We start from the raw sequence: 21,906 nt of genomic DNA, 5'->3' as shown, positions 1-21,906 counted from the left end.
GTTAACCTTTTTAAAACATATAGTGAACATCTTAACAACCATTAACTCAAATATAACCCCCAAAGAATACAACACCATGTAATCCTTAAGCTTTCCTTTTAATGTCCAGAAGACTTAAAAAACCTTTAAACAGAAGCACATCAGGTTAAAGTCACTACTAAGAGCAGTTATTAGTTTTAAATCACCAAAGGATCGATTTACAGTCTTTAGAATACAGAGAGACTCCAATACGCCTTCTGGCTGTGACTGCAGCTATCCAGCTCTGAAAACGAAACTAAAACACACCCTGCAGCAAACAGCCTAAACGAAAGTAAAAAGCTGACAGACAGTCCAGCTCCACCAGTCTGACATCACTGCAGTAATAAACACCCATTTCTTAAAGGTACTCTCACTACAGATACTGATATACACATCATTTCTTAAAAGTACTCTCACATGATAGCTGACCGAAAGTTTAGTTAAAGAGATGGGCTCTAACAGTGGTCTTATGTAAGGTGAGGGAGATGGAGAGGCAGTGGTTTGGACAGGGAAATCCAGAGGTCTGAGCCTAGGCGAGTGAAGGCAAACTTGTTAATGGTGGAGCATGGGGATCTCTAGATGAAGAAGAGGCACGTGTTGGAGGAATATAAAAGTTCTCAAATGCTTGCAGGGAAAGAGAAGGTTAGAGACAGAAGAATCAATTTAAAATGTGCATTCATCTAGGATTGTTGAAGCATTTACCTTGATCATAGCAACAAATGGCATGACTTTCTTCATATACTTCTTCAGCTCGGGCAGGTCTTTCAGTTCACTAGCAATGATTTTATTGTCTGGCAGCTGATCACCATTTTTCTAAAATGTAACCATTTACAGTAGAGTCAAAGCTTTTGCAAACACTTTCAATAGCAGAGAATATCTGAAATACTCAGAAGTACAGCTCATTATTTGTGGAGCCTCTATTTCAATTCATGAAACAGAACTCTGTTTCTGCCTCCTATTCAATTCATAAAAAATGACAAACATTTAATTATTAAATCAATGAGATGCTACTGTGAAAATATCAGTGCTCACATCAATGCTACCACGTCAAATGATATGACTCTCACTTTGCAATGAGGCATACTGTTACGACTACAGCGGATGTTAATGCTGAACTAGCCGGATCTCAGATTCAAATCAGTTTTGTTTGATCATTTGCTTTTTTTTCATTGTAGAGAGGAGGGAAAGCTACTGAACACAAAAGCACATTGTTATATTACTCTTTTGGGAATATATCTCGTTACTCTTTGCTTCTTATCCAGAATGGTCTGATGGTGTGATTCTGAAGAAACCACAAGTCTTCAACTTAAAGCAAACTAATTTAATGAGTAACGATTGATTAATATTGAGTTTCCACAGAACTATAACTAGTAATCAAGTAATTTATATTAAAGTATTAACTAATTCAAACTACACATGCTAAACTACGCTATGATCTATCTATCTTAAACTCTACTGTCTCGCCACTCCTGGTTGGAAGAGAGAGACCAAGATCCTCTGGATGTTCTTATTTATAGTGGGATCCAGTGGTTCCCTCTCGTGGTTGTGTTATACTGAGATGTAATAATTAACTCTTTAGATATCTACATATATACATATCATTACACACATAACTCTTTTTTTTTTTTTTTTTTTTTTTTTTATAAATGTTTTATTGAAAATTTTTTCCCAAACAACAATTTTTCCCCTCTTACAAAGCAAACGCAACAATAACAATACAGAAATTTTAAACAATACACAAGTAACAAAACCCCTTTATCTTTGACCTAAACTAAACCCCCCCTCCCCCCCCCCCCCCCCCTGGGTTGCTGCTGCTGGTCATCTGTCTTCCCTCTAACGTTCCCCTAGGTAGTCGAGAAATGGCTGCCACCGCCTGGTGAACCCTTGAGCCGATCCTCTCAGGGCAAACTTTATCTGCTCCAGTTTAATGAACCCCGCCATATCATTTACCCAGGCCTCCAGTCCGGGGGGTTTCGCCTCCTTCCACATGAGTAGGATCCTGCGCCGGGCTACTAGGGACGCAAAGGCCACAACGTCGGCCTCTTTCGCCTCCTGCACTCCCGACTCTTCCGCAACTCCAAATAGAGCTAACCCCCAGCCTGGTTTGACCCGGGCCCTCACCACCCGCGAAATCACTCCCGTCACTCCCTTCCAATACCCTTCCAGTGCCGGGCATGCCCAAAACATATGTGCGTGGTTTGCCGGGCTCCCGCCACACCTCCCACATTTGTCCTCCACTCCAAAGAACCTGCTCAATCTTGCTCCCGTTATGTGTGCTCTATGTAGCACCTTAAATTGAATCAGGCTAAGCCTGGCGCATGAGGAAGAGGAATTTACCCTGCTTAGGGCATCAGCCCACATACCCTCCTCTATCTCCTCCCCTAGTTCTTCTTCCCACTTTCCTTTTAGTTCGCCCACCGACTCCTCCCCCTCTTCCCTCATCTCTCGGTAAATCTCTGACACCTTGCCCTCTCCGACCCACACCCCTGAAAGCACCCTGTCCTGTATCCCCTGTGCCGGGAGCAATGGAAATTCCCTCACCTGTTGTCTAGTAAATGCCCTCACCTGCATATATCTCAAGAAATTTCCCCGGGGCAACTTATACTTTTCCTCCAATGCTCCCAAGCTCGCAAAAGTCCCATCTATAAATAAATCTCCCACCCTCCTAATTCCCAACTGGAACCAGCTCTGAAATCCTCCATCCATTCTTCCTGGGGCGAACCTATGGTTGTTCCTGATTGGGGACCCCACCAGGGCTCCCCGCACCCCTCTCTGTCGCCTCCACTGTCCCCAGATATTCAATGTTGCCGCCACCACCGGGTTTGTGGTAAACTTTTTAGGTGAGATCGGTAGCGGCGCCGTCACCAGCGCCTCTAAACTCGTCCCTTTACAGGACTTTCTCTCCAGTCTTTCCCACGCCGCTCCCTCACCCTCCATCATCCATTTACGTATCATTGCCACATTGGCGGCCCAATAGTAATCGCCCAAGTTCGGTAGTGCCAATCCTCCTCTGTCCCTACTACGCTGAAGGAACCCCCTCCTTACTCTCGGAACTTTCCCTGCCCACACGAAGCTCGTGATGCTCCTGTCTATTTTATTAAAAAAGGTCTTAGTGATTAGTATAGGGAGACATTGAAATACAAATAAGAACCTCGGGAGGACCATCATCTTAATTGCTTGCACCCTGCCCGCCAGCGATAGAGGCTGCATGTCCCACCTCTTGAAGTCCTCCTCCATTTGTTCTACCAACCGTGTCAGATTAAGTCTGTGCAAGGTTCCCCAGCTCCTAGCGATCTGAATCCCCAGGTATCGGAAGTTTCTTTCCACTTTCCTTAGAGGCAAGCCTTCTATCTCTCTACTCTGGTCCCCTGGATGTATCACAAATAATTCACTCTTCCCCATGTTTAGCCTATACCCCGAGAAATCCCCGAACCCCCTCAAAATTCGCATAACCTCTATCATTCCCCCCGCTGGGTCCGACACGTATAACAATAGGTCATCCGCATATAACGAGACTCGGTGTTCTTCTCCCCCTCTAATCACCCCTCTCCATTTCCTGGAGTCTCTCAACGCCATGGCCAGAGGTTCAATTGCCAACGCGAACAACAATGGAGACAGCGGGCATCCCTGTCTTGTTCCCCTATATAGTCGGAAATACTCCGATCTATGTCGACCTGTAACTACGCTTGCCGTTGGAGCCCCATAAAGAAGTCTAACCCAGCTAATAAACCCGTTCCCAAACCCAAACCTCCTTAACACTTCCCATAAATACTCCCACTCCACCCTATCAAATGCCTTCTCTGCGTCCATTGCCGCCACTATCTCTGCCTCCCCCTCCACTGGGGGCATCATTATCACCCCTAATAGTCGTCGCACGTTAACATTCAGTTGTCTCCCTTTTACGAACCCTGTCTGGTCTTCGTGCACCACCCCCGGGACACAGTCCTCTATCCTCGATGCCAGTACCTTTGCCAACAATTTGGCGTCCACGTTCAACAATGAAATGGGTCTATAGGACCCGCACTGCAACGGATCTTTATCCCTCTTCAAAATTAACGATATCGTCGCCTCCGACATCGTCGGGGGTAGAGTCCCCCCTTTCCTGGCCTCATTGAACGTCCTCACCATCAACGGGGCCAACAAGTCCACATATTTTCTGTAATACTCCACCGGGAACCCGTCTGGTCCTGGGGCCTTCCCTGCTTGCATGCTTCCCAGTCCCTTAATAACCTCGTCCACCCCAATCGGTGCCCCCAGGCCTACCACCCCCCGCTCCTCCACTTTCGGGAACCTCAATTGGTCCAGGAACTGCCGCATCCCCTCCTCTCCCTCTGGGGGTTGAGACCTATACAGTTCCTCATAGAAGGTCTTGAACACCTCATTTATCTTTCCTGCCCTTCGCACCGTGTCTCCCCTTTCGTCTCTAATTCCTCCTATTTCCCTCGCTGCTGCCCTCTTTCGCAATTGATGAGCCAACAGGCGACTCGCCTTGTCCCCATATTCATACCTCCTCCCCTGTGCCTTCCTCCACAGTACCTCCGCCTTTCTGGTGGTCAGAAGGTCAAATTCCGTCTGGAGTCGTCTCCTCTCCCTGTACAATTCCTCCTCCGGGGTCTCTGCAAATTCCCTATCCACCCTTAAAATCTCCCCCAGTAATCTTTCCCTTTCCTTGGCCTCTGTTTTCCTTTTGTGGGCCCCAATGGAGATCAGCTCTCCTCTGACCACCGCTTTTAGTGCTTCCCATACCACTCCCACAGGGACCTCGCCGTCGTCATTGACCTCCAGGTATCTCTCAATACACCCCCGCACTCTTGCACACACTCCCTCATCCGCCATCAGTCCCACATCTAATCGCCAGAGTGTTCTCTGCTCCCTTTCCTCTCCTAATTCCAGGTCCACCCAATGTGGGGCATGATCCGAAACCGCTATGGCTGAGTACTCAGCTTCTTCCACCCTAGAGATCAACGACCTTCCCAAAACAAAAAAATCTATCCGGGAGTACACTTTATGGACATGGGAGAAGAAGGAATACTCCCTAGCCCTAGGTCTAAGAAATCGCCATGGATCCACTCCCCCCATTTGGTCCATAAACCCCTTAAGTACCTTGGCCGCTGCCGGCCTTCTTCCGGTCCTTGAGCTGGATCTATCTAGCCCCGGGTCCAGCACCGTATTAAAGTCCCCTCCTAAAATCAAGTTTCCTACCTCCAGGTCCGGTATACGCCCCAGCATCCGTCTCATAAATCCCGCATCGTCCCAGTTTGGGGCATACACGTTAACCAACACGACCTCCATTCCCTCCAGCCTGCCACTCACCATTACATATCTACCTCCGCTATCTGCTACGATGTTCTTTGCTTCAAATGCGACCTGTTTCCCCACCAAAATGGCCACCCCTCTATTCTTTGCGTCCAGTCCTGAGTGGAACACCTGTCCCACCCATCCTTTCCTTAGCCTAACTTGGTCCGCCACCTTTAGGTGCGTCTCTTGGAGCATAACCACGTCTGCCCTTAGTCCTTTCAAATGCGCGAGCACTCGGGCCCTTTTTATCGGTCCGTTCAGGCCTCTCACGTTCCACGTGATCAGCCTCACTAGGGGGCTACCTGCCCCCCTCCCGTGTCGACTAGCCATTACCTTCTCTAGGCCAGTCCCATATCCCGCCTCCACGCTCCCGCTCGCTCCCCCAGCGTCGCACACCATCCCCGCCCACCCACTCTTTAGCCATTTCCTTTTGGATTTCCGCAGCAGCAACCCAGTTGTCCCCCCCCCCCCTTCTCCCTCCCTCCTCCCCTCCCCGCTAGATCTCTTTCTAGCTTGATTGCTCCCCCCATATTACTTCCGTAAGTCAGCTGACTTCAACTGACCCCGGCTACTCCTGCTCACTCCTCGACCCCCCCCATGTGGGGAACTCCCATCCGCCTTGCGCCTGTCTTCCCGCCTTATTCTTTCTGGTGCGGGAACATCCCTTTACCTGACCCGCCTCTTATGGCGCAGCTCCCTTTCCCCTCCCCCTCCCCTTCCCCATTCTCCAACTATGTCCCGTCTTTCCCCCCTCACCGGCGCCCACATTTCCCCAATGTCTCCCCCCTTCCCTGTTTACTTCTCAATTAACTTCCACCGTAACATTAACAATAACATTTCCTGCAGCATCAGTCCCTCAGTTCCGATCCAATTTCTCTTCTTTGATGAAGGTCCATGCTTCCTCCGCCGTCTCGAAATAATGGTGTCTCTCCTGATACGTGACCCATAGTCTTGCCGGCTGCAGCATCCCGAACTTCACCTTCCTTTTATGCAACACCTCTTTGGCTCGGTTGAAGCTCGCCCTCCTTCTCGCCACCTCCGCACTCCAATCCTGGTATACCCGTACCACTGCATTCTCCCATCTGCTACTCCGCACCTTTTTAGCCCATCTCAGGACCTCTTCTCTATCCTTAAGGCGGTAAAATCGCACGATTATCGCCCTGGGTGGTTCTCCCGCTTTTGGTCTTCTCGCCGGAATCCGATTTGCCCACTCCACCTCCAAGGGGCCCGTAGGGGCCTCAGCACCCATCAGTGAGCTCAGCATCGTACTTGCGTACGCTCCACAGTCCACTCCTTCCACACCCTCAGGGAGACCCAGTATCCGAAGGTTCTTCCTTCGCGCTCCATTTTCTAGGGCTTCGATCCTTTCAGTACACTTTTTATGAAGTGCCTCGTGCGTCTGTGTCTTAACCGCCAGGCCCAGGATCTCGTCCTCAATATCTGTCACCTTCTGCTCCACCACACGGAGCTCTGTCTCCTGGGTCTTTAATGTCTCCTTGAGCCCCTCAATTGCCTGTAGCAACGGGGTCAGCACCTCCCTCTTCAGCAGCTCCACGCACCGTCTCACAATTTCATGCTCAGGCCCCCATGTCGCCTGCGCTTTCTCCGCCGCCATCTTGTACTTCTCTCTTTCTGACCCTTTGGTCGACGATTCCTCGCGCTGCAGCCGCCGCCGCCGGTTTTTTCCTCCTTCGTTTGGGGGGGACTCCCTTCTCACACGCCCCACACCGGGTTGCGTCGTCGAAAAATTCCCCGTTGAGGCTCTTAAAAGAGCCCGAAGGTCCGTCTGAGCTGGAGCCGCCGAAGCGTGCGGCTAGCTAGGCATCACCGCAACCGGAAGTCCCTTCAGTGGCCTTGATGAGGTCTTTTCACAGTTGTTCCCTCTGCTGCTAGAATTCACCTTTGATACAGGCCCTCAGGTCAGCTTGCAGCTTTAAGCTTGCCCTTCCCCCGCCTGCATGCTGGAAGAGGCCCTGTTTATCCTGTAGTTGCAGCCAAATCTTTCACTGTTTCTGCGTGTGTCTGGCAACCAAGAGACATACCCTTCCTGGGGGACACTGTCGGGGGAATATTGCCGCCTTCTTCCCACACCGGGAAATGTCAAACAAATGCCGTGGGGGCCCTGTAAAAGAGCCCAAAAGTCCGTTCCAAGCAGGAGCTGCCGAATATGCGACCTAGCTCTGCATAGCCGCACCCGGAAGTGATTACACACATAACTCATGAATATGAAGAATTAAAATGTTTACTAAAAGATAAAACTTTTTCTTTTTCCAATTAAAAGACTTTCACAGCTTTTCAGTACACTCCAAATATACACAAGGTATCTTTCAGATGGACCTCCCCACCACAGTAAATAACTACAGCTGAAAATTCATTTTCATAAATACTTTTCCACCCCTTTCATCTTAGCTCTTCAATGTCTTCAAATATATCTTTGAAAACACAGGTTCACAAATATTAAAAACTTTAATGTTCCTATTTTACACTATTTTTGGGTCAATAACTTTTTAAAACACCTGTCCCTGTTTGCTCACAACCCTAGAAAATGCAACTGTGCTTTTGAATCTTTGTTCGGGAGTTCCAGGATTTGCACTCACTCAGCAACAGTGGAGGAACAAAGAGAAGTTCCAAGTCAGGATTGTGTATGTCCCCAAGAGGCACTTAGGGGTGTTAGAGTTCTCATGCAACTGCTGCCCTCATTCTTCGAGGTGGTAGAGGTCGGAGGTTTGAATGGTGTCAATGGAGCCTTGGCGAATTGCTACATGCATCTTGTATGTGGCGCACAATGTTGCCACTGTGCATTGGTAATGCTGGGAGTGAATATTTAAGGATGATGGGTGGATGAGTTGCCAATCAAGCAGTGTGCTTTGTCCTGAATACTGTTGAGCGTCTTGAGTGTTGTTGGGGCTGCACTCATCAAGGCAAGTGGGGAGTATTGCATCACACTCCTGACATGTGCCTTGTAGGTTGTTAGTTTTGGAGAGTCAGCAGATGAGTTACACCCTGAAGAATTCCCTGCCTCTGACCTGCTGTTGGTGCCACAGTATTTATATGGCTGGTCCATATAAATTTCTGGTCAATGATAACCCTCAGGATGTCGATAGCGGGGCAGTGATGGTAATGTGGTCGAATGTCAAGTGGAGGCGGTTAGATTATCTCTTGTTAGAGATGATCATTGCCTGGCACTTGTGTGACCCGAATGTTAATTGCTATTCATCAGCCAAAACTTGAACCTGCTGCATGCAGGCATGGACAGCTTCAGGATCTGTGGAGTCACAAATGAACAGTGCAATCAGCAGCAAATATCCCAAATTCTGACTTTATGATGGAAGCTCATTGATGAAGCTTCTGAAAATGGTTGGGCATAAGTCACTACATTAAGGAACTCCTTCAATGATCTAACAGGACTGAGAGGATTGACTGCCAAAATTTACCACCATCTTCCTTTGTGCTAGATGCGACTCCAATCAGTGGATATTTTCCCTTGATTATTACTGACTTCAAACTTGGTCAAATGCTACATTAATGACGAGGGCGGTCATTCTCGCCTCACCCTACAAAATTCAGCACTTTGCCTACTTTTGGACCCAGACTGCAATGAGGTCAGGAACAGAGAGCCCTCGAATAACACAAACTGAGCATCAGCAAGCAGGTTATTGTTGAATGCTGCACATAGATCCTTGCAGAAAGGCTCATGAGCTGATTGTACAGGAACACAGTTAAGAGACAACATTGGTTTATGGGCATTATAATACAATTGTTATCTGAACCATTTTCTTTATAAACCCACATTATTAAAAGGTTGAATATAATGTGCATGTTAAAGTTATTTATACTTCTCACACTGATACTGTAGTTAAAAAGGCTAGGGTATTCCTTGAAACACTGAAATTGCCTCTTTGGGTCATGTTTTGCTGCTTTATTTTTCAGGTCAATCAGAAGTAAAATAAATTTTTATAATAACTATAGCCTCCAGCCAAAGGTATCTGCTAGTGTGATAATTAAAGAAATGTTTTTATTTTATTAGCAATCTTTGCCTGCATGCCAATATGCATTTTTGTTCATAATTAACTAATTTTCTTCCAAATATAAATCATAGAATCATAGAATTTACAGTGCAGGAGGCCATTCGGCCCTCGAGTCTGCACCAGCCCCTGGAAAGAGCACCCTATCTAAGCCCACACCCCTACCTACCCCCGTAACCCCATCCATCCCAACCTTTTTTGGGGCATTAAGGGCAATTTAGCATGGCCAATCCACCTAACCTGCACATCTTTGGACTGTGGGAGGAAACCGGAGCACCTGGAGGAAACCCACGCAGACACGGGGAGAACGTGCAAACTCCACACAGACAATGGCCCTAGCTGGGAATCGAACCTGGGACCCTGGAGTTGTGAAGCAACTGTGCTAACCACTGTTCTAACTACTGTGCTACTCTGCCCCCCCCAATCAATAAAATGAGTTAAGATCTTTGCAGAATTCAACAAGCAAAATTAATTATGCACTATCCATTAACCATGCAGCTCCTGATCTACCCGTATGTTCACTGCAGCATCCTCTAATTACTTCCCCTGAAAACTGTGGTGTTAATTCATCACTGGAGGATCAGAGAACACAATCGTCTAACTTTAGGCGCTGGCTGTCAATAGCATTCTGGCCATATATTACATTACTGATTAGCATCCAACCACCTGTACAACTCTCTGCAAAAAGGGGATTAACACAAATTTGGGGCATAAGATAGGAAAATGAGACATTTAGACATTACCAGTAGGTTATTTAAAACATCATTTAGATATTTCACACAATACTAATGGGGGGAAGGCATTAATTATGAATGCAAGAGTACACAAAACGAAAGGAATGGTTTGTGTGCTGTGTGAGGATACTGAAAAGATCAACATTAAATGCTATTAAAACGTGCATCAGGAAATGTCAAAACTTGCCTCATAGTGCTTACGAAGCAACAGAAGTGTAGTGTGTTGCCATGGTGGATAGTTCTTTGCCAGATAGATATTGCAGTGAGAAGGCTTCGGTGTTGGCTTTGCATCTCCTTTCTGCAATGGATTATTTCACAGATCTTAAGTACAAAATATGCAGAATCAGGCACATCCCATAGCACATGCACCCAAATACATTCTTACCATCAGCAGGTTAAAATCACCAATACCCCTTCAGCACCATCAGGAATCAAAGATACAGGTTGAGCATCCCTTATCCGAAATCGGAACTTTTTTTCGAGCGCCGCTGTGACGCCATGAGTCCCGGGCAATGCGTAGTTCCCAGCGCATGCTGCACATGCTCATTATATACCGAAGTCCGAAAACCGATACATACACAGTCCCACGCATTTCGGATAAGGGATGCTCAACCTGCATAATGCATACGGTCAGATGTGTGTTCAATATAGCTCAAAGTAGAATGTATCAATTCAGGAACTTCATTTAAAAAAAGTGCAAGAGATCAGTGGAATTCAACTTCTGTCATCTCATTTTGTGAAGGAGAGGTTTATGAATTTCTTACATTTTGCTTGTGGTTTTGGATGGTATTAGAACTATTAAACTACAGCTGCAGATATGAAGTTTGCTCTGTTATTACTTGTGCAAATCTTCCACCGCAAATTATGCTGGGAAGAAAACAAAGTCAAGTTTCCACGTGAAATAGAATGTAAAATGTTACAGTAGGCTGACCTAATTACTTAAAATGACTTTCCTCATAAATAACAGAATATGAAAGCACAGTGGTTAGCACTGCTGCCTCACAGCACCAGACACCCTGATTCGATTCTGACCTTGGGTGACGGCGTGGAGTTTGTACGTTCTTCTTCCCCTGCCTACATGGGTTTCCTCCGGGTGCTCCGGTTTCCTCCCACAGTCCAAAGGTGTGCTGGTTAGGTGGATTGGCCATGCTAAATTGCCTCTAAATGTCCAAAGGTTGGGTGGCATTACGGGGATGGGGCGGGGAGTGGGTCGAGTAGGGTGCTCTTTCAGAGGATTGCTGCAGACCCGATGGGCCAAATAGCCTCCTTCTGCACTATAGGGATTCTATGATTCTACGAATCCTGCTTTCATAGAACATAGAACAATACAGCGCAGTACAGGCCCTTCGGCCCACGATGTTGCACCGAAACAAAAGCCATCTAACCTACACTATGCCATTATCATCCATATGTTTATCCAATAAACTTTTAAATGCCCTCAATGTTGGCGAGTTCACTACTGTAGCAGGTAGGGCATTCCACGGCCTCACTACTCTTTGCGTAAAGAACCTACCTCTGACCTCTGTCCTATATCTATTACCCCCCAGTTTAAAGTTATGTCCCCTCGTGCCAGCCATATCCATCCGCGGGAGAAGGCTCTCACTGTCCACCCTATCCAACCCCCTGATCATTTTGTATGCCTCTATTAAGTCTCCTCTTAACCTTCTTCTCTCCAACGAAAACAACCTCAAGTCCATCAGCCTTTCCTCATAAGATTTTCCCTCCATACCAGGCAACATCCTGGTAAATCTCCTCTGCACCAGCTCCAAAGCCTCCACGTCCTTCCTATAATGCGGTGACCAGAACTGTACGCAATACTCCAAATGCGGCCGTACCAGAGTTCTGTACAGCTGCAACATGACCTCCCGACTCCGGAACTCAATCCCTCTACCAATAAAGGCCAACACTCCATAGGCCTTCTTCACAACCCTATCAACCTGGGTGGCAACTTTCAGGGATCTATGTACATGGACACCTAGATCCCTCTGCTCATCCACACTTTCAAGAACGTTACCATTAGCCAAATATTCTGCATTCCTGTTATTCCTTCCAAAGTGAATCACCTCACACTTCTCTACATTAAACTCCATTTGCCACCTCTCAGCCCAGCTCTGCAGCTTATCTATATCCCTCTGTAACCTGCTACATCCTTCCACACTATCGACAACACCACCGACTTTAGTATCGTCTGCAAATTTACTCACCCACCCTTCTGCGCCTTCCTCTAGGTCATTGATAAAAATGACAAACAGCAACGGCCCCAGAACAGATCCTTGTGGTACTCCACTTGTGACTGTACTCCATTCTGAACATTTCCCATCAACCACCACCCTCTGTCTTCTTTAGCTAGCCAATTTCTGATCCACATCTCTAAATCACCCTCAATCCCCAGCCTCCGTATTTTTTGCAATAGCCTACCGTGGGGAACCTTATCAAACGCTTTGCTGAAATCCATATACACCACATCAACTGCTCTACCCTTGTCTACCTGTTCAGTCACCTTCTCAAAGAACTCAATAAGGTTTGTGAGGCATGACCTTCACAAAGCCATGCTGACTATCCCTGATCATATTATTCCTATCTAGATGATTATAAATCTTGTCTCTTATAATCCCCTCCAAGACTTTACCCACTACAGACGTGAGGCTCACCGGTCTATAGTTGCCGGGGTTGTCTCTGCTCCCCTTTTTGAACAAAGGGACCACATTTGCTGTCCTCCAGTCCTCTGGCACTATTCCTGTAGCCAATGATGACATAAAATTCAAAGCCAAAGGTCCAGCAATCTCTTCCCTGGCCTCCCAGAGAATCCTAGGATAAATCCCATCAGGTCCCGGTGACTTATCTATTTTCAGCCTGTCCAGAATTGCCAACACCTCTTCCCTATGTACCTCAATGCCATCTATTCTATTAACCTGGGGCTCAGCATTCTCCTCCACAACATTATCTTTTTCCTGAGTGAATACTGACGAAAAATATTCATTTAGTATCTCGCCTATCTCTTCAGACTCCACACACAATTTCCCATCCCTGTCCTTGACTGGTCCTACTCTTTCCCTAGTCATTCGCTTTTTCTTGACATGCCTACAGAAAGCTTTTGGGTTTTCTTTCGGTGTGCCATATTTCCCTACCACCTCAACTGACTGAAATGGGCACCCAGAGCAAATTGCTTCACTGATTTTTCATCAGTCTCTTGTAGGAAACACCTTGGCTCCACTCAGCAATTCCTTTTGTCACAGGTGAGATTGGGAACAATGACATGCCCTACCAATCCTACTACATTGATGCACCAACACATGTAACCATGTGGTTACTCCACTAGATCTGCTATGCAACTACAGGGCATATATTGGAATAATGCATTGAAGATTTTCCAATCAGGCTTCTCATCAGCCATTAGTTGGATAGTATTATATTAGTTCTCATGCAACTGCTAATGTCTGACCAACCACACCCAATGGTGCTATAGTGACCTCGAGTTCAGAGCTTGGTATTGGGGTGATGGAGAAGATCCCACTGCCTACGACCCTGTGGCTGGAACGAGATTCATGGGTGGATCAAATGAAAGGAAGTAGCAACACTAAAGCAGGGTGCATTTGGGAGTATAAATGTCAGTGGTTTTTACAAGGGCTTCTAATATATTTTAGGGGCTAACAGGTCTGCGGTATTGCACAAGGTAAATTGCAGGATATAATGGTTTTATAATGGGTTGTTCAAACCTCATAATGGAAATAACACCGGGGTTATCTGCTTTTTAGGAACTAAATAGTCAGATTCTGTTTTTATTGGTGTTTCAGAATTTTACCAGAGTTTTTGGGATAAAATTCTACAACTCTGAAAACCATAAATCAGTGCCTTGTAGATGAATAGGAACACAAAATAAACAGAGATCTGTCCAAAGCCATCTCTTTTCATATTCCTGATCAGTTACATCCATTTGCCCAGCATAACTGACTAGAAAACAGCCTCACTGACAAATATCAAGTAGCTTTTCTCATGAACTATTTCACCAGATATTCTCAAAGGATGATAAGATGATAGGATAAGCATGAACAAGCCTCAATGAATGACATTTGGGAGAAAGTTCAAGAGTGGACAAAGAAAGAAAAGTACAGCATAGGCACAGGCCCTTCGGCCCTCCAAGCTTGTGCCGAAAAGACCAGGAGTTGTTAAAGCAGCACAGTACGTAATTCTATCATATATACTTATGAATCGGTTGGACAGATCTATGTCTGGCGTTCTTAAATCAAGATTAATAACTGCAACACTGTGAAAGCAGATAGCAGCAAATTGTACACAATAAGGGAGGGAAGAAATTATCACCCAAGCCATTCTTCAATGAGCAAGTTCAGTAAACAGCATTGGTAGCAATTTCGTAGCCAGGTTCATCTGCTCATTCTGTGTTTCAGAATTGTTGCTTTGGAAGAGATCAAGCAAGGAAAGAGTTTTGTGTTTTGTATCTGCATCCAGAGTTTTGCTTTAAAAGAAATGATAATTATTGATATAAATTATTCCTACTTTTCCTTTTCCTGGAATCATGTAATTCTTGCCACGGAGTCGAACGTCATGAGCAGTCTCCATTAGATACTGAGATGAACGAATCAGAATTTCATCCACAGGTCCAGCTACTGGCCATCTTGCTTTCATCAGTGACTCAGTCTGAAAAAAGTTAAATATGAGATTCAAAATAAATCCTAAACACAAGCCATATGAGCATATGTTGGGCACGTATGAATTCTCTGAAGCAATGTAATCGAGGACATGACTTTTCAAACCAAATTTCAGTGAAATAAAACATCTGTAAATTTTTATTTCATTTTCCATTTAAAAATAAAGTCCCCTTACTTGTAGATGTATCTGCACATAGGCTGGGGTGCCCAAGCAAGCCACTTGTCTGCATTGTAGCATCCGCACCTTTGGATCAGAAGGTGGTAGGTTCAAGCCTTACTCCACACCTTTTGAATGAGAAGTTAAAACCAAGGCCTTGTCTACTCTCTCAGGTGGACATAAAATGTGCCATCACACTATATCCACTGGTGTCCTGGCCAACATTCATCCCTTAAGTAACACCACCACCAATAGCAGATAATCTTTCTTTAAATCTCAGTCCTGTTTGAGGGACTTTGCTGTGCATTCGATTTACAATTATTATGAAATAAGTTAACGTTGTCCTATTACATTTTCGTTCAGATCCTAAAAAAAAAAAGTTATAAAAGGTACCATCTTCAAAACTTAAATTTGCTGATACAAATTAAGGCAAAAGTACGAGTATGAACCGAGCCCCTCACTCTTCTTTTCATCTGATCATAACTGTCAAAGGATCTGGAAAAATTCCCTTTGTCTATGAAGTAACCAGGGAATGGGCGAGTTTCACGATTTATTTTTGAGATCCAGTTCTGCATACAGTGATCTAGGGATTCATTTTTTTTTTGTAAAATATTTTAATTCTCCATTTTCACATTTTCTCCAGAATTTACACCCCACCCACAAGCAGTAAACGGTAACAAATACAAAGTCAATTTCCTTATCAACAACAACGAACCCATCCTCCCACCACCCCAAGCAACGGCCCACCTGACAATATAAGCATCAAATAGAACAAACCCTCCCACGGTGGGACAAACAAAGGAGAAATAAAAGAGACAGGAACTAGGAATCGCCTATGGTCACCATTAACCTACAGAGTACCCTCCCCTAACATTCAATGCCTTCCAATCCCTGAAAGAGTACCATAGGTGACACCCATGCATTGCAAGCCCCCCCCCCCCTTCCCTGGCTCCTCCCCTTCACTTCCTCTTACAAAAATCCTCCCCCCAACCTCCGTTCCTTCCCCCTATCTTTCCACCCCGGCTAGACTCATCGGGACCTATTCTGCCAGGCTCTCATGTCCGCAGCTCCTCCCCCACCTCACTCCCGTTCACTGGCCAGCTTAAACCGGCCAGCGTGGAGGCCCCCGCCCGGGTCTCTTTCCCCCTGCCCGGCCCCAGGAAAACCAAGAAATCCCCTTTAGCACACAAACCCCGCATACACATCCAAGCTCCAAAGAACCATCATTGCAAGTGAAAGTCCCCTCTCTTCCTTTGTCCAAGTATATACAACGTTGGCTCATTTAACACGTACACCCGCCGCAGTGAAAAAATACAGTTACATGAGGCTACATCGGTACATTACCACTTCTCAATTCAGCCATAGTCCTTCTGCCTTCGCAAACACCGCCGCTGCTTCCGCCGTCCTGAAATAAAAGTCCTTGGATTTGTAGGTCACCCTTAACTTAGCTGGGTATACTATGCCGCACCGCACCTTACTGATGTACAGCGCTTCTTCACCCGGCTAAAGGCAGCCCGCCTCCTCGCCAGCTCCACCGTAAAGTCCTGATATATGCGTATACCAGCTCTAGCCCATTGCACCACCCGCTTCTGCTTTGCCCAGCACAGGACCTTCTCCTTCACACTGTACCTACGAAAACACAGAGTCACTACTCTTGGCGGCTCACTCTCCTTTGGTACAGGCCTCCACGACCAATGAGCCCGATCCAGTTCATATCGGGAGGGATCATCACCCTCCCCCAATAGCTTCGCCAACATCGTGGCAAAATACTCAGTCGGCATCGGGCCTTCCACTCCTTTGGGAAGCCCCACAATCCTCAGATTCTGTCGCCTGGATCTGTTTTCCAAGTCGTCCATTTTGGCTCGCAGACCCTCGTTGATCTCTATCACCTTCCGCATCTCCTTCCCCATCGAGGTAAGTTGATCGCTGTACTGCAACAATGTCTCTTCCACTTCCTTCAGCGCCTCGCCTTGCTCCCATACCTCCGCCACTGCACTCAATACCGCCGCCTTCACCGGGGCAATCGCCTCCTCCACCAGCACTTTCAATATTGCCCCCATCTCCTTCCTCATTGCCTCCATGTGTTTTGTGAACTGCCTTTCGAGTTCCACGGCCATCACCTTAGTCATTTCTTCAGCCGTGGGCAATGCGGCCTCCCCTGGTGCCCCAGCCTCCACCTTTCTTGCCGTCCCCGCGGTGACCTTTCCACTCCCCGACGGACTTTCAGCTGCTTTTTTCACTGCCCTTTTTTTACTTGTTCTCGACATCTTCCTCCACTGTGCCTTCTCCCTGCTTTTGCCACCTCTGTTACCCTGGGACCGGGCATTATACCCCGAAAATGCCGTTCCCGAGCTGGAGCCCTCCAATGTGCGGCTGCCTCCTGCCCGCCGTCACCGGAAGTGATCTAGGGATTCATTTAGTCAAAACAGAATGGCTCTGATATTTACAGCGATGTGGAGAAGAAGTGGAGAGGCATGTTTACAGGGGTGGTGGAAGTCCAGAAAAGCGAAGGTCTTGCTGGGTCGGTCCAGCAAATGGAAGACATGGATCCTCGGGCAGACAGGTGGGCAGAAGGCTTGGTGCTGCAGAACCGGGGGACGAGGTTCGGTCAAGTGTGGCAACAATCAGCAAAAGGTTTTTTGAGGTGCTTACTGATCTTCCTAGCTAATGAAGCGTGCTGTCAAAAGCACATGTTGGATCCGCCGTTGGAACTGACTGACTGTGAATTAGCGGTGACAGGTCAAAAGAAACAGTTGGGCACATCAGGAATATCTTTACTGTTTAACAAATGATCAGTTTATTTTAAAGCTCAATTACACCAAACATTACCATCTTCCTCATAGAATTCAGTTTTATCTGGATGATCCGTGTTACACCAAGTATGATGCAGCAAGATTGAAGCAATGTTCTGTAGTGTCTAGTTGTATAAGTGTTTCTTATCCTCTATATCATGTTAATTATTTAAGAACATTATTTGAGTGACAGCACCTTTCCTAGCAGTGTCCAGATGTGCTCGCAAAGGTGGGGGCATATTGGAGCTAGCAGCAGAGTCTGAATCTCGATGAACTGGAAGACCAGGTCCTGCTGCATTCCTTCCACAGCAACTTCACGGTACTTGTCCTTCGCTGCCTGGAACACAAATTGCAAAATCATCACTCAAAGCTCTGGCTTAAGTTAAAATAGAACAAAAAGCCCAGACAGGATGAATTATTTATTTTCAGTGCTTGAACATACCTGAAATTCAAAGAAACCAGTCTTCAAAGCTTCCTTGAACATCATTCTCTCATAATGCTGTTCTGTCTTCAGAATTCCAGCATTCATCTCACTGGAATGATAAATTGAAACAGCTAGCTTAGCACAGGTGCCTGGAAGGACACTCTCGGGATTCCACAAATTATCAAAAAGTAAGCAATTGCAGACTGCGCGCACTCTTCAATAATATTTGTGGAGAGACATTACAAGTATGGAGGTGAAAAAATTATCAAAAACTCTTTTTTCATCACCATTTAACCTATTTTACTTTATCCACCTAGCCACTCTTGAACCCCTCCTAGTTCAAGATCCAATTATTTCCTGAATGGTTTCAAGGTTTTCACCTCCACTACACTGTCTTGAATTGTATTTCATATTTTTATCACTCTTTTTGATTTGAAATGGTAGCTCAAAAGATGACTGGAATGGCTAACTTGCACAGGATGAAATCATTGTGACTAATAATAGGATCGCGAGAATTCACCACCATACCAGTCCGTGCATAGTTGTACATCATGCACATTCAAGGAGTGGATATCCTATGCAGTTGTAGTCCGCTGAGATGTGGTGTCCTCAGAGCCACATGCGTGTAGCTGATGGCTCCCTTCATTGTTGGGAAGCCAGCTACCGTGGCAAAGTCTTTGGACAACTCACTCCTCTTCTCTCTGCATAACAAAACTATCAAGTCCCCTTCCCTTACAGGCAAGATCTTCCTTACCTCCCAGATGCAGCTAAGCACAGCAAATTTAAATGTTACCAGCTCTAGCCAGAAAGGATCCTGGCACAGAAACGGAGGGCTACAAATACTTTGATAGGCAGCTACAGCATCAACATTGCCGTGCCCTATCTACGGCTGCCGGTCCAATTTGTGGAGGTGACAGTCCTGTAAGCTCGTCCTTGGTAAAACACAGCCATTGCAGACACTACTCCTGGTTCAGGTGGAGGTAGAAATGCTCTCTGCAGACCTTAGATGGGTAGAATCTGCTGATAAATTTTGGGAACAGCTTCTCCACCCTGCTGCCTCTGCTCTATCTCCATCACATACTACTGCCCAAAGGGAGCTCCAATTATAGCCTCCTTGACTGGGGGAAAAATTTCAGATCAGAGATTTTTCAAACCAACACCAATCCTTCCAAAGATCAGGCACCATTCACTGTCTGAAAGAACTTCTTCAACTTCTCCAACAACAAAGTCCACAGGACTTCCACTAACTCTGCAGCAGCAAAAGAAAGTCAAAATCACATCACCGATGGAATTCCATTTAAAATAGCATGAGTGAAAGATTTAGATTGCCGATCTTTACAATGTCCAGCTGTAAATGCTGAAGAGAGGGTGTTCATACGACATGTGAGATCCGAAACAGCAAGGGGTGTACCAAATCAGCGTTAGATTCTGACAGATGTCACAAGCTACCCACTTTGCAGGTTTCCTGTGCATGGGATTCCTTTCATACACGTGATCAACACTCCCCACACCAGGAGTAGTTGGGAGCCCACATTTGCCCATTTTTTAATTTGCCAGCTCAGGTAGGGTGAAACTAGCGGTGTTGCTCTGCAGAATTTTGCAGCCCAGGTTTCTCCAGTAGTTTTGCAGAATTCAAACTTCGAACACCAGGGATCAGCTTTCATCTCTTCTCTGTAGTGACTCCAGTGCTTGACTATGTCTCCTGTACGTTGGAGACTAGACAGACCAAACCACTGTATAATTTGATCACAACTTCTTTTAATTTAAGTTTTTATTGTGGCCACTCAAAACTATAAGCAAAAACATAATTCTTTATCATATTCAACATTCAGGGATGTCCAAAAGCTACTTTCATGTATGTTTGTATACTACATATCACACTACATCAGATATCATTGAATTCACAGTGCAGGAGGCCATTCAGCCCACAGAGTCTACACAGGCCCCTGAAAGAGCACCCAACCCAGGCCCACACCTCAACCCTATCCCCATAACCCAGCAACCCCACCAAACCTTTGGACACTACAGAACAATTTAGTGTGACCAATCCACCTAACACGCACATCTTTGAACTGTGGGAGGAAACCGGAGCACCTGGAGAAAACCCATGCAGACACGGGGAGAAAGTGCAAACTCCACACAGTCACGCAAGGTGGGAATCGAACCTGGGTCCCTGCTGTTGTGAAGCAACAGTGCAACTTCTGTGCTACCGTGCTCTCTTTCATGAATTAATACACCAAGTATGATGCAGCAAGATTGAAGAATTGTACCCCGTCTTCAAACAATGTTAATTTTAGCAAATGCTTTTGCAGAATAATTCACCATTACCAATATATTTCAAGGAATGTGGCAATAGTTAATAGGGACATCATTAAACACAAAGGCCATTCCGTACCTGGCAAAGACTCTATCGTTGAAGGTGTTGGCAGATCCACTCCGAAGGCTCTCACGATTTGCAATCATTTCCTTCACCCATTCCACCCAAGTGTAGAGCCTCAGGATACCTGCGTCAGCCATGGTTTCTACAAAGTTAGCATCCTCCACTGTGTCACCAGCATCAGCAAGAGCAAGGCGCATTCCTGGGAACAAAATTGTGCCAAAGGAGTAATGGAGATGATTCAGCTTATGAACAATTATCCAAACTGACTGGGAGTCACAAATAATCATCTGTCACTGCCGGACAGAACTAAAACATAGACATATACAATTTTCATATAATCTGCAACAAATCAAACATATCTGGTCTCCTTTATTTAAATTAAGATTATACTTCTAGGCACCAGAGTGATAAGACACACATCCTTGCTCACAATTGCCCACACAGCAGACCCCCAGTCTCCAACCTCAATGCCAAATGGAGGGATGAGGCAATGAGAGGAGGTGAGAAGTCACATGAAATAATCTACACTTGCACATCTGCTAGCACTTGGATCAAGGTGAACATCAGGAAGAGAACCAGAGTCAATTCAACCAGCCACACAATTAGTGAATGGTGTTTAAATCAAGTAACTCAAGATGCATGGTCCTTGCTCTTTTTGAATATGAATAACATAACTTCAGCAAATGTATGTTTTAAGGTTGAAATTATTCAGCAAATTGTACCAGCAATAGCAGAACCTGTGAATAGACCAGTAGCACTATTTATTTATTTGACACAACAAAAATATTAATTGTGGCATTTTGTTGCCGTTCTATTGGGAAGAAAAAGACTCTTTCATTCCTCTAGAGATATGCCTCTGGTTACTGATCTGTCAAAACAATCTTTTACAACTTATCTCCTCAAAACATTTCCTAATCTTGAAAACGTATCAGATTCCCACCTCCCCCATTGCAATGACAGAAACCATCAATTTCTTTGTACCTGTGAGCACTAATTCTCATTGTAATTCTATGCGGGATTTAATAGAGTAAAGAGGGAGACATGTTCTCTATTGGCAGGAGAGTTGGTAATCAAAGGAAAGATTAATTGCAAGAGAAACGATTATGCAGCAAATTCTGATGATTTCAAGTATACTACCTGAAAAGGTGGTGGGTACAAATTCAACAGTAATTTTCAAAAAGGATCGGTTGTACTTGAAAAGGAGAAATCTGCAGAACTACCAGGAAAGAATGAGGCCTAATTATAATTGCTCTTTATTATTTTTAAAAATAAATTTAGAGTACCCAATTATTTATTTTCCAATTAAGGGACAATTTAGCGTGGCCAATCTACCTAACCTGCACATCTTTGGGTCTTGAGGGTGAAACCCACGCAGACACTAGGAGAATGTGCAAACTCCACATTGACAGTG

General features: G+C 45.6%; 1 protein-coding gene across 1 annotated transcript in view; it reads right to left on the bottom strand.

Moving 5' to 3' along the window:
• The window catches only part of lars1b (leucyl-tRNA synthetase 1b), an 83,267-nt gene that overhangs the window by 8,864 nt on the left and 52,497 nt on the right, over positions 1-21,906 (bottom strand). Inside the window, exons 23-28 of the mRNA XM_072512596.1 lie at positions 20,511-20,694; positions 18,134-18,224; positions 17,888-18,028; positions 14,591-14,731; positions 10,263-10,373; positions 721-831 (exon numbers count right to left, since the gene is read on the bottom strand). Of these exons, the coding sequence (XP_072368697.1) occupies positions 721-831; positions 10,263-10,373; positions 14,591-14,731; positions 17,888-18,028; positions 18,134-18,224; positions 20,511-20,694 (779 nt within the window). The remainder of the gene's footprint in view (positions 1-720; positions 832-10,262; positions 10,374-14,590; positions 14,732-17,887; positions 18,029-18,133; positions 18,225-20,510; positions 20,695-21,906) is intronic.

The sequence above is a fragment of the Scyliorhinus torazame genome, chromosome 7 (genome assembly GCF_047496885.1).
Source record: "Scyliorhinus torazame isolate Kashiwa2021f chromosome 7, sScyTor2.1, whole genome shotgun sequence".
Lineage (NCBI taxonomy): Eukaryota > Metazoa > Chordata > Chondrichthyes > Carcharhiniformes > Scyliorhinidae > Scyliorhinus > Scyliorhinus torazame.
This window is presented reverse-complemented; position numbering and strand designations above follow the sequence as displayed.